The sequence below is a fragment of the Protopterus annectens genome, chromosome 11.part0, assembly GCF_019279795.1.
Source record: "Protopterus annectens isolate FY-2018-M chromosome 11.part0, PAN1.0, whole genome shotgun sequence".
In the NCBI taxonomy this organism is placed as follows: domain Eukaryota; kingdom Metazoa; phylum Chordata; order Ceratodontiformes; family Protopteridae; genus Protopterus; species Protopterus annectens.
In genome coordinates this window covers 227,722,638-227,736,965 of record NC_056745.1, presented here as the reverse complement: position 1 = coordinate 227,736,965, position 14,328 = coordinate 227,722,638, and the positions used below count along the sequence as shown (strand labels likewise).

General features: G+C 40.4%; 1 protein-coding gene across 1 annotated transcript in view; it reads right to left on the bottom strand.

Moving 5' to 3' along the window:
• Window positions 1-14,328, bottom strand: part of MRPL42 (mitochondrial ribosomal protein L42) — a 190,618-nt gene that overhangs the window by 96,591 nt on the left and 79,699 nt on the right. Inside the window, exons 2-3 of the mRNA XM_044087649.1 lie at window positions 6,925-6,979; window positions 266-350 (exon numbers count right to left, since the gene is read on the bottom strand). Of these exons, the coding sequence (XP_043943584.1) occupies window positions 266-350; window positions 6,925-6,979 (140 nt within the window). The remainder of the gene's footprint in view (window positions 1-265; window positions 351-6,924; window positions 6,980-14,328) is intronic.

The following is a 14,328-nucleotide window of genomic DNA, read 5'->3' as shown; positions in this document are numbered from 1 at the left end:
CAAGACTGCGTATGCAGGAGAGGAAAGTCCTACAATAAAACCACTGCAGAGGACTCCTGTCTGATATCAGATTAATGGTTTCACTGCAGACTTAATACGAATCAGAGGCACCAAGTAAAGAAATGTAATGAACCAATACAAGAGTTGTAACAGCTGTATACCAGCTATTAACTAATCAAAAATTACCAATCCCCCCCCCAAAAAAAAAAAAACACCCAAAAGAAGATTACAGACAAGTCGCCACTACACAAAATAATAATTTTACCTTTGTGTGTTCATAAGGAAAATCCAGCGATGGGTGATAACAGACAATTGTTCTGCCATCAGATGTCAGGGCTAGTTCAACTTTGCTGTAAAAATATCAAAACAAAAATCAAAGCTGGTTAGGTAAACTCCAGAGTATACAACTGAGTGAATCCATTTTGATAAACATATACTACTGTTTTGTACATGGAGCACTACTGATATTTTAACCAATATGGACTTACGATTCTAGTATTCTGAGCAGTCAGCGTGATGCTCATTCTTCTGCACTAAATTTATGCTTTTTTTCTCTTACTCCACTCTCTTAATCTGCATAGCACAAAAACTCTCCTCATCTCTAACTACATCCTCTCTGTGATGTGTCAGCAATTAAATTTCTAACTTCCTCCTCCCACAAATCATAACTGTAAACTACTGGATATATGTGACAAGATTACTGGTTATTACAATGCTATTAACATAACTAATATATATATATATATATATATATATATATATATATATACACACACACACACTTACATACATACATATTAACATTAACATTTATAAATGACTTCCATAACTCCCTTACTCATGGCATCGTGATCCAATATGCAGATGACTCTACAATCATCTGCACTGCAAAAATCCCTTCTGAGCTTCAACTACCAACTCAGCAAACCTTTACATCCACTGAAAACTGAATGTCAAACAACCACCTTGCCCTCAACCCAAACAAGACAAAACAGATTTTATTCACTCCCAAAAAGACAACCCCCCCTTAAATAGGTCAGAATTCTCTATCTGCTCCCTTAACAATACCACCATTGAAACAGTCTCTAGCACCAAACTCTTGACGAAGACCTAACATTTGACCTCCATGTTCTCAACAATATCAAAAAAACATATCAGAAACTGGGCACCCTCTACAGGCACAACTGTTATCGTAACCTTGGTGCAAAAAAGGCTCTAGCCTCAGCCTTCCTACTTCCATGCCTGCTATATGGTTCCCCTATCCTTACAAATATTCACTCATCCCTCAAAACCAAGCTAGATTCATGTTATAATAAGGTTGCCAAATTCGCAACAAATGCTAGATCCTCTACTCACCACTGCTCCTCATTACAGCAACTCAACTGTCTTGAACTACCACTCTATCTAAACTACCTTCACTTAACTCTATCTAAACTACCTTCACTTAACTACTGCACACAAACTAATATATAACCCCATATCATGCCCATTTCTCTCCTCCCTGCTGACCTTGTGCCAGCCAAATAGACCCCCTAGATCAGAAAATAAAACTCTGCTCAAAGTCAACAAACCCCAACTCCCAGCCGGTCAAATGCTCTATTCCTATACTGTTTCCAAACTCTGGAACTCCCTCCCATCCATAATAACCTCCATTAGTAGCCTTGCCCTATTTAAAAGGTCTCTTAGACAATACCTCTCATCTTGATGGCTATGCCCATGCCAAAAATAACTGTCTAAACCCTATCTCCCCTACTCTACCCCTCTACTTTTTCCCCAACTCTTTTCCCATCCTCCTCCTTTTTGCCAAACTGCACTCTAACCATCCCAGCCCAGCTGTGCCTACCCGATACCTACCCCAAAATTTGATACATACCCTCAATCACTATACCCATATTACTATCCCTTCTGAACCTTTCATCCCCGTCTTCTTTGTACTCCTATTCTACTCCTCAATCCATTGCCCAGCTGCCTATTTAATTTCAGTATAACTCTTGCATGTACATTATACTGTGTTACCTAGAAATCCATGCCTATTATTGCTACTGTCTAGCACTCTAAGCATTTATGTAACTAAACTGTATTTTTGTATATTCTGTAAAGTATAGCCTTCTTGCCATTTATGTAACTGAAAGTTAATTTCTGTATAATTTGTATGTGGAGGTTTTCTCCCCGGGCCTCCACTGAAAATGGCCTCTCCAAGGGCCAGTGGACTTTCCCGGTAAACAAATGCAATAAATAAATGTGTTACTGTGTCTGCATTTAACAATGTATAGGTACAAAATGAATTCCTCTCCTGTAATTTGTACCACTTTGCTTTTCTTTCTATGTATAATTTTTCTTGACGTTTTTCATACAGGCACTCAGCTGAAAAGGATAACTTGTTTCTTGCCCAGCCAGACCAACCTGGTCAACAAATGCCAAAAATCAAATCAGTAAATAAAATAAATAATGCAATTATATTTCTGTTAAAAACTCCTTGCACAAATATGTGCATACCATTTCAGTAATGAACCATTCATCTCTCTATATTAGGGGCTTGAACATAATGGTCTGTGGACTGCATTCTTCCAGTCTATCAAAATTTAGTGTTTTTTTTTTTTAATTTCTCATAATAACTAATAATTTGTAGTAGTTCAGCATTACTCAGTTTTCATCAGTTATTCTCCAATTACCTGAGGGGCTATTGAATTTGCTGGAAACACAACTACACTAATTAGGATAAAGCAGGCAACTGGTGAATGACTGAACGAATGAATGAATGAATTCTTGCTGCAATCCTCCTCACGCAGGAACAGGACATAGCTATCCAATTAATGTTTTGTTACTTTATGAGGTAGACACTTTAATAGGTTCAGTTGCTCTTGGCAACTACACTTACCCAGTAATCTCTAGTCATCTGAACAGCATGGTTAAAAGAAGCCGATGCTCCAATCTTCAGGGATAGTGGTTCCCTTGCAGATAATTTTATTTTTATAATTACTGGAAGGGAACTGGTAACCATTTGGCATATCAGGATTCAGTGTCCAGCCCCAAAATGCCGAGACTGAATGGACAAAAATTCAGACTTGCATATACCAACTCCAAGATTGTACTTTCTCAGAATATTCTATTCTCTCCAAGGTATGGCAATCTTGGAGTTGGTATATATAAATCTGGGGTATGCCCCCCCCCCAAAAAAAACAAACAAAAAACTCTAAAGTAGAATAGTGATATTTGTTCTCATATATTTTTACTTTTTTTCCCCTCTGCTTGTCAGGACTCTGCACTGCGAGTTCCAACAATTTAATACAAAACAAGGAAACCAGATATATCTGGAGAGAGCACATAATGCCTCCAGCAGTGATCCATTTATTTATTTACACTTTTTAACACAGATCATGGTTGGGATACATTACTGTGGCCATTATTTTTTCCACTTTCTTTGTGATCAGACATTGGAGGTAGCTGCCATCTTTTGGGGGTTATTCTGTGTCTGAAAGCAAAAGGCAGTTACACAACCATAATCAATCACCGATATGGCTTGCTGTTGATGGGGCGTTGCATGTGCGTCTAATAGAAACAAGGTAAAATGAATTACTAAGGCCCTTCATTCACTTCTACCACAAACTAACATCAGACAGATGCTCACAAGGTGGCTAATGGTTTTTGAGAAGGAGGATAGTGTGTGTGTGAAATCATAGGGCAGTTAAATGATCACTGTTAACCATTGTGGATATGGTTTACTTGGACTCTAGTGTATGCATCTTAAGGGACATGATAAAATAACAGCACGTGCAAAAGGAAACGACAGTTACATATTCACTTCGATCCCCGATAATTCTTGGTGGAAGCAGCAATATATATATATATATATATATATATATATATATATATATATATATATATATATATATGCATGCTATTTTTAAACAGTCAAAGTCAGTGTACACTACTGAGACAGTATGCATACTAAAGGAAATGAAGTGAATGTATTTTACAAATACAAAACAGTCACAACCCATGTCTTAGCTTTCAACACAACTTCACAGCCTACTGCATTATCCCTTTAGTCCAAATTCACAAAAATACACACAAACACACATTACTTTTATCACATAGGGCGCATACAAAGTACATAAAATCATGCATACGTTTTGTTTTGATAGAAGAATTAAAACATCAACTTATTTGTCCTTGAAAGTTACATTTTCCATCAATTTTTCTCATAGCTACTAAAATAAAACTATTAAACTCCACTTGAGGTATCATACTGCTCTTGGCTGAGTATGCTAACTTCCACGTAGCCCCAATGGTCATTTGGGATAGAGGCTCCAGGGAAAGACAGGAAACTAACCTTGGTGACATCAGTGAAGGAAAAACCTGAGCTGCATCCATAGACTTTAATGAGCAAACCCACTGTGCTTGGGCGAAAAAGTGTCCAAATCTGTGCGTGCACTGCATGTTATCCCAAGGTAATTTCACACTAGGAAAAACTAAAATTATCATGAGGTTTAACAAAAATTAATAAGCTTTTCATTAAAAAAAAGATGACCCAAGAAGAAATGAAGGACAACTGGGAAAACACATTGCAGCACTTGACCCAAACGCTTTAACGTGAATAGAAATATCATGAAATTACTTTAAAATATAGATGGAAGCTCTGCTCCTAGAACTGAAAAGGTACATCTGGCATTTGTTGCAGTGGATTCAGGCTGCGAGATGTAGTTCCTGTGGTACAAGGTTTGATTCCCTCAGCCCTCACAAGTCAAATGTGTGACCCTGAGCAAGTCACTTAACTAAATGATACTTGACAGCAACTGGGAATTTAGCATATGCTACTCACTGGTTTTCTAGACTACAAGCTTAGTAACTACCTATGAACATTTTGCATATTAGCAAAACTGTTTCCCTAAGGATTGGGAGACATCTTGGTATGGTGGTGGTTTTACAAAAGTCCTTTTCTTTTCTTTTTCAGCTGTAATCAGTTTTGTATCATCTGCTTTGCCCAGAATCACTGCAAGCTGGGAAAAAAAAAAGGCAAAATACAACAATGACGTGCATTTTGCTCTTTCTCAGTCTTGAATGTCAGAATTAGAATAAGTAAGTTGAACAAAGTAGTGGAAGCAAGGCCCTTGAGGGGGGGGGGGTATGCATGCAAAACACAATTTTAAACCTTGTCCATTGGTTCTATATATTGCATTTTTTAACCCATGAGTGTTTATTTTTTAATTTTGCTTTTGTTTTGTTCCATGGAAGCCTATCTTGACTGAAGAGAGACAATTTGGTTTACAGGAAATCTTGTCACTTCTGCAATACACACAAACTTAACAGAATGGAAACAAGATAACAAAAAAACAAAAAAAAAGGGACTCCGACAAAGCAGAGTCAGACAAGACACAATAATAATTCATTTTTACAGCACAATTAAACGATGAAGTAGCTGAAGAAACAAAACAAGCAGGAACTAAGACACTAATCCTTTTTCCTAGTTTGCACAGATTTAATATACAATACACCAGTTTCACTTTAATAGTGGTAAGCATCATCTTACAATGTGTTGATGACCCTATACTAGACTGGGTACAAAAACAGGACAACTTAGCTGAAGGAGAAAAAAAGATTTGCAGCATACTGAAAAAGAAAACTAGGAGAGTGAAAGGAGTCAAACTAGTTTCAGGAAATTGTACTTTACAGTTAAGCACATCTTTCAATGGAGTGTGTGGCTCTGCACAAAAGAAATATAAAATGGAACATATGGGTTAAGTGGTGTATCCTAACAGAAGCAGAGAAACACGCCTGCAACATATATACATACATACATACACAATATGTTTAATGATTTCAGTTTTCATTCCTTTAATGTTGTGGAATGTCCACAGTCAGTGACTCAAATGAGGACATTCATCCCAAACACATTTGGAAAAAGCAAATTCATACCCTGTAATATATTTGGAGATCACTGATGGACAATTCCTCAACTTTATTGCAAATGACACTGAAAAGAGCATCATGCTGCTTTACATGTTATATAATCTGGATAACTACCACTTAGTGCAGCAGCACCACAAGCAAACAGCTCATACAAAAGCAAGGCTAATACAATTAACAGCAGTGATGACTTCAATTCAGTTACTTTGTTGTCATATCCTCAGATCTGCTGTGGCTGGCACCTAAAATGTCTATGACCCCCTTTTAAACCCCATCACCTGCACAATGCACACAATACAAGGAACAACTCAATTCATTTTTCAGTAACTTACCTTTTACAGGGATACCAAAGCCTACTGCTGCAACCAGTGGCCTCAAAATACTGACATGTATTCTGGAAATGGTGGCATTTTAGCACAGAACACGTGTGCATGCACACTTGCAAGCAATTTCAAGAATGATGATTTACCTTCCTCATGCTTTTGGAAGCACGCACGCCCCTCTGAGGGCAGCTATTGTGGAGCTTACAAAGCTGCTGTAGGGTGGCTGGAATTAAGGCACACTCCTCAGCAGCAGTATGGTGCTGCACCATCAACCTCAATCTCCTCACTAGCCCCTAACATGGGTCAGGCTGAGCCCGCAGAAGACTAATGCAGATCTAATAGCCCAAGTAAAGGAAGAAAGGAGTTGGTGGCAGCTGATAGTCAGCAGATGGCTGCAGGGAGAGAGACAAAGTAAGATCCAATACATAACATGATGTGCAACAACAAAATGCATGTCAAAAGCAGGCAGAAAGCTAACCACTCCAATAATCAAGACAAATTAGAGTGCAGTCAATGTTCAAAGTTCTATACCATGAATACTGGAAAACACATTCAATTCGGTTAAACTGCAATGAAGGATGCCAAATGTAGCTTTCCTGTTAGCAGGTTATGTGACTGAAGGTTTTTTACCATGCATTACGTGTAAAACCAGAGTAAACCACATTTAACTTAAGGCAAGGAATGAACAACTTACCAGTTGTAATCGTTGGGAAGGGCACTGTAAGTAGATTTATGACAGACATCCTCACCTGTAAAATTAAAAGATACATGTAAAACAAAACAGGGAAAAATGTTAAACACTAAACATTAGCAGATGGCAAGACTGTCAGCATTTTATCGGGTCTATATTAAAACCACAAACGTTTACTTACCCGAACACCTAAACGCCAACACATATTCCGTGAACCGCAAATACACTGAACGCCCTAAATCGCGAAATTCAAAAACTCGAAATGTCATAGTTGTCCCATCCCACCGCCGGCTACATACTACCTACACAAACAAACTAAATAAACCACATAAATGGGTATATATAGGGGAACAGATTCCAAAACAGTTGCTCTCAGTGTCATGTCTGCCCTGGTTCTGAAAGACCTGCTCTCAGTGTGACTTACTTCGGGGCAAGGCCCATCTAGGAACAGGCTTACACCAGTGGCCAAATTCCAAAACACCTGGTCTCAGCACAAATCTTTTGGTATCAGGCCCGTGATGTTCTATTGGTTTTTGTTTCTCCCCGGACTTCTAGTGAAAAGGTGTTATTATCAAGTCATACTTTTCCAGTAAACAAATATCAAATAAATAAAATATACCTTATGCTTCCATAAAAAAAATTATACAAGGATGATCTTGAAGCAATACTTTCTATTATGGATGAAAGCCTGAAAAACTCAGAAGCATTTGTTACCTGTTACATTTTATTTTAAAATACACAATTAGTTTTTATATATAGTTTTTCTGTGCAAGTTAAGGGAACTTTTATGGGAGAAAATAATCTACCCCGCAAGTAGTAGTCTTTTTATGGTGGCAGCAAAAGGACACTGCATTTACACTAACAGAAGATGCTCAAGTACTTATCTCCATTAAATACAACTATTACAGACTATACATTTTCAGAAACATTTGGATATTATTTTTGGGCTACAGTTGAACTATGAAACACAAATGGCATATACTTTTTGGATGCGGTCCCCCCCCCCCCAACTACCATCACCACTAACATCATTTTAAACATTAGTGAGATCACCATCATACAGCTAAGGTGTGAGAATAGCTAAGCTGTGCCCTAAGAATGTGATTTTGAAAAATAATTCTAAAGATTTGTGTAGAAACTTTTTACTGAAGGGGTTACAGTAAGAAAGTTATAGGAAAAGCTACTGATTGCAGTGGTGGATGCATAACATGGATAAGTACTACAGGAGGAGAACCTGTTTTTTTTTTTGGAGGATAATACAAGTTAGAAGACAATCGGGGACACCCTGTGTGTGTTAACTTACAGGTACATATACTGTATTCACCCTGGGAAATTAATAAGCACTGTGACACTACCTCTATAGACAGACCTACAGACATTTCTGCCTACTAAGCCAAGGACTACTGTCAAAAGGGACCATAGTATCCATCATCTGGTCCACAGTCATTATATACAAGGTATGCATATTACTGGCAATTAAAGATATACGACACCAGGAAATATTTCCTAGAGACTATAGGCTTCAAGTAGACAGCAGTGGAATCCTGTGAGTAATGGAGTTGTGTATCTGATCCGAAGCACGTCTCATGACATATCTGAGACATGAGTTTTTAAAAATTCAGCATTTGGGACATTTAAGGGATGCAAAAAATATGATTCTAAACAGCTAATTAGCTAGGCATTTCATGGACTGTTCACACCAATGCAAACTTCAAATTCATCATTATGGACCAAAAAAATTATGACAGAATATGAAGGGGATACATAAAATGATGTTATACATGGAACTGTTACATACTTAAATACTTGCCTCACCAACCTTATGGGCTGAATACTGAAATTAAGTGGCATGTTGTTCCGTGCCAAATTTATTTGTTAGGTAGTAAAAGGAGACCAAGTATTTTTAAGTCTTCAAAATTTGAAATCAATTTGGTACATAACAATGAATTTCAGTGTTTTAAGCATTCAGTCCCCATAGAATGCAAGATGACTTGAGCCACCAGATATCCATATATTTTTTGTTTTTACAATAAAGCTCTAGGTTTAACTACACCAAGTGAGGTGAATTTGAACAAAGCACTTTTGTTCTGTTTAAGCTGGTGTAAGGTAACAAAACGATTCCCAATATGCCTGGGCAATAAAGTAAAGGAATGCAAGACCGAGGGCTGTATGCTTCAACTATAAAAGGCAAGGGTCAGAGCACCTGATGTATGACAGGCTGATGCTAGTAGCCCTAATGCCAGTTAATTCTGAGTTTGGAAAGGAGGAGTTAAGGGATACACTTGATCCAGCAACATTTACAGAACCAACACCAGGAAGGCAAATAACGATAGAACTGATGTTGGATAGACTGTCATGGCAAATGGCAAATTGTTTGTACTGCCATATGTCCCTGAAGACACCTGGAAGTCTGCCGTCAGCGCTGGTTCAAAGGAAATAAGCCATCCGGTCCTGGTGAACTAGTGAGGAAGCATCACTGGCACTGCAGTAGACAAAGCAGTCCCTCTGCTACTAAAGAGAGGAATCACAGTCCTAGAAGAGGGCCAGTTTTCAATACATCTGACTACAGTCCCAAGAAGATAAGTTAATAGAAGGAAACTTTGTAGAATCAGTAATAGGACAGAGATTTACAAGACCAGGCTGGGAAAGTGGAAAGGAAGGGCCTGAATCCCAGCGAAATGACCAGCAAAAGACTCTACTACAACTTCAAAAGGGAGTTTGACAGAATCCATAATGTGACCCAGTGACTGCTTCACAATCAGCTATGGGTAAGACAGCCAACTAGGAGATCCAGGGTGTTGCTAACTCTGAATGTTTAAACAAGTCCTAAGATTTGTCCCTCAACAGAAAATTTTACTTAACCTATAGGCCTCTCCTTGGAGAAGATGAGAATGCACAAAGAAACGGAGAAAAAGAAGAGGGAGGAAGGAGGATGTCACTTGTTCATTTCCAATACATACAATAAGAAGGCTTGGGGTTTCGTTCAGATGCTTTAATATATAGAAACACATCAGGATGGATAGCGGCATCATTACATATGAATGAACTAGTTAAGAGACAGAGCTTACATACATACATGTTCACATTTCAACAGCTAACTACAAAATGGCAGTCAGACTTGCACATGCTCAGTATTTATACACTCATGCAAGCCCTCGATAGCTTCTTAAAGGTATATACACACATCTACACGCTAAAAGACTTCCGGCTTTTCCTAGTTAGGGGTCGCCACAGCGGAACTCCGGTCTGCTCATGACTGGCAGTGGATTTTTACGGTACCGAGTTGCCAGCCCGACGCCCAACCTTCAACAAAGTCACGCCCATTCACATTCACACCTACCTGCATGTCTTTTAACGTCACTTGACCACGGGGAGTATATGCAGACTCTACAAAGAAGGTGCACCGGCCGAGAATCGAGCGGGAGAACCTCTTGCTGGGAGGCGACAACACTAACTGCTGCACCACCACGGCTATTGCACATTTATCTACATCTTCCCTCTAAAAAGATTAACCTTTATACAAAACAATATCCGAGCTAGACATGCATTACTATGTACACTGCAAACAAAACACAGTGTTGATGTCCAAGTTGCTTCATATCTGCTGCAAGGTTTAGAGATTTGACCATATCTCGTAACATAACAGCTGGGACTAAATTTAGCAACAGGGACAGTCTGCAGTGCACAACTCATATCAGGAATTTCTGGATTTGTTACAGGAACAGGAATGTCCTGTGGAAATTCCTCTGTAATTGGAACACCAGACAACACACTCCGAGATAAAGAGTCTTTCTCACAAACTATTTGCTGTGGTATAGGCTCGGACACCAGTCTCAGATATTTCCGATTCTGCCTGAAGATTGCTCCTTCTGATTCTATAATGCATGATCTCAGCTCTGGACCAATATTCTTCACGACACCAATCTGATCACAACCTTTGGATGTTTGCATCCTTATTTCTCCCTCTTACAATGGACTGAGTGGTTTACTGGTCTTATCGCAGCAGGACTTCTGGGATAGGTGCTTCTTCAACAGATTGGTAATGTGGTTCTGGTTTATCTTGACAGAAGTCTCTGAGCAGGTGAACCACGATGTTTATCACAAAGAACATTTCTGAGATGCAAGAGATTCAGGAAAACATCACTATTATCTCATTTTTACTTCTCAAATAACTGTTTTGCACTCTGCACTGCGCGTTCTGCCAAACCATTTGACTGTGGCTACTTTGGACTACTTGTGACATGAATAAAGTCCCATTCTTCAGCAAATCTTTCCTTGATTAGAATAGTCCAGTATACAGGCTTTGCTGTATTCTGGTCTTTGGGATAGTTCCTGTGTTGCCCATTGCCTTACTTGGATAGAAGGAAGTTTCTTTGCTCTCCAGTGGGAGTGGGGAGCCTTGAGCAGCCTATCTGTCCCTGAAGGAGTGACCTCAGCACAAGATCTAGTAGTAATTGGTAGTTTTGGACCATTTCTAGCTCTTTTGAAGTTCCCTGTATAAAAATCTGCGTTTGCGCGGCTTTGTGCATAGCACAGCGCTGGTTAAACAAGTTTAAACTATTTCTGGCTCCGCCAAGTCTGCTCTTCAGTTTTTCCCTTAAAACTGCTCTACCTTCAATAAAATCAGTCTATTATCTATCCTAAAAGCCCAGCACTTGATCCTAAAGCATTTTTACACAGGTAAAGCACTCTTGAACAAAAGAAAGCACTACATCCACCTACAATCCCCTTGAGTACCCATTTCCCTTTAGGTCCTTTCTGACTCAGTACTCAGCAATCCCTTACACTATTCTAGCATGTCGAGAGGTCAATTACTGGCGTCCTCTCCAGTTCAGATGGAGAATCTGGGAATCTTGAGGCAATGTTATAACTACCTCATGTACACAGACAACCCTCTCCTCCTCCCAACAAATACAAATATATGTGAGAGATGCAACTATATAGCCAATCTGGAGGCTGAGCTCTCTCGACTCAGTACTGGCAAGACCAGCCAGGAGGAGAAGGTAACCACACACACCACAAACCCAGACTCACATAGACCAAACACAACTGCAAACCAAACAATAAACCCACAAAGACATACTTGGAGGCTCTAATTAAAAATCTACCAAAACAGAGGCCTCCAAAGAAGCCATCCAAGAAACCACTACCTCAAAACATAGCACATGCAACACATATTTCTCAAAGTCAGTGTGCCAAACAGTCACAGCCCTTAAGGCCTAACAACATGCCTGATACACTTGTAATAGGTGACTCTATAGTCAGACACACTGACGTCCCACTCACCAGACAGAACAAGGAAAAGGTTACAGTAAAGCTGCCTGTTGGGCGCCAGAATCCGCCACATAACACAAGCACTCAGGTCACTTCAAAGCAAGTACAAATATGACTCAGTCATTGTCCATGCCTGCGTGAATGACCTGAGACGTACCTCCCTGGACTACATGAAGACAGACATAGAGGAGCTCTCTGATTATGTAGCCCAGGCTGGTATGACCCTGACCCTGAGCAGCATCTTACCCTCACCAAGAATGATGCCACAGTACAAAGATAAAATGATCAGCTTTAATAATTGGCTCAATTACTGGTGTCATTCTAGGGGGATCCAATGTCTGCCTGCTTGGGATGACATGCTTGACAAGCCACGCTGCTTCACAAGGGACGGCTTGCACCTGCCACCCCTTGGCTTCCGGATATTGGCAAAGGCTCTTGCCACCCCCATAGTGCCTTTTTTAGGCAAGGCTCAGAAAACAAACCCACCTCCCTAGAAAACACAAGTGGAAAAGAACTAAGGGTAATGCTGCTCAACGCCAGAAGTCTAAACCTCAAGATGCAGGCTCTCGAAGCCCTCCTCAGTATGGAGAGCATCGATGTCTGTGCAGTGAATGAAACCTGGTTCAAGGCTCCTGAGAGCACCCCAGCACTACCAGGTTATAACTCGTATCATGCTTTTCGGCCCCAAAACTTGGACCGAACCACAAAGGGAGGGGGAGTGTCCATATTCATCAAAGACACCCACACCTCCAGGATAGTGGCAACGCACGAAGCATCGGAGACCATCCATGTGCAACTAACTGTAGGCAAAACTGCCCTACAGTTTGTAGCATGCTACAGACCACCCTCTCAAACTCAGGAACCCCACTCAGCCTTCCTGAAGGCACTGGAGGGTATGAATGTCTCTCCAAATACCATCATATTGGGAGACTTCAACTACCCAACCATAGACTGAGAGCATTACTCAAGCCCCAACACCCTAGCCCAAAGGTTCCTAGAGTTCATAAACTCAAATGCGATGGAACAACTAGTCACCACTCCCACAAGAGGAGATAATATACTAGATCTGATCACCACAAACATGGGGACACAATGCTCCACAGCGGAAGTATAACCCTCACTGGTGAGATCAGACCATAAACTAATCTCACTGGAAATCCACATCCCGCCCCCACCCCCAGCACAAAAGACCACAATGAGGAACTTCTCAAAAAGCTGACTTCACACTTCTTAAGACTGAAGTGGTATCCTTCAAGGCCCCTGGGCCAGTGGAAACCACAGCCCACACCGCTGAATCCTTTATAAACGCCTTCTACGGACACCTTCAAGAATGCATGGATCATGCAATCCCAAATAAAACCAAGACCCTTTCCCCCAAAGGCAGGCGTCCTGTCTGGTGGACCCCAGCCATAAACAAACTTTACAACAGGAGGAGGAAACTACTACAGGACAGAGCAAAATCCCAAAAAGGGAAGGCATCTCTGATCAGTACTAGCAAAAAACTACGATCACTCATAAAATCATCCAAGGCCAAATTTGAGAGAAAAATCGCAAAAGACACTAAATGTAATCACAAGGCCTTCTTTAGTTATGTTAGAAACCTGGGTGGAAACTCCCAGATATGCTCAGAGTTAGTTCACAATGACAAAAAATACACTGAACCCACAGATATTGCCAACATACTGGCAGACAGGTTCAGTGCAAAACCCCCCCCCCCCCAAAGGAGAAATATCTATCCCAGCTGAATGTAGCCTCCCTGACATCACAGATGTCCAGGTGAGAGCCACCCTCTCCAAAGCTAAAAACACAGCATTAATGGGACCAGACGGTGTCCCAGGCTGTGTGCTACATGAACTCCAAGAGGAACTAAACTCGCACATAAGGCTGCTGTTTAATCTTAGCCTTACTACAGGATACGTACCCAAAGAATGGCGTACAGCAACAGTGGTTCCACTCCACAAAGGAGGTGCTTCTACGGACCCTGGAAATTACCACTCCATAAGCTTGACGAGCCTGTTCTGCAAAGCTATGGAGAGGATCATTATGGAACTCATAAACAAAGACATTGGTGACCTACAGACACTTGATCCTACCCAGTTCAGCTGTGTTAAGGGCAGATCCTGCCTTTTGAAC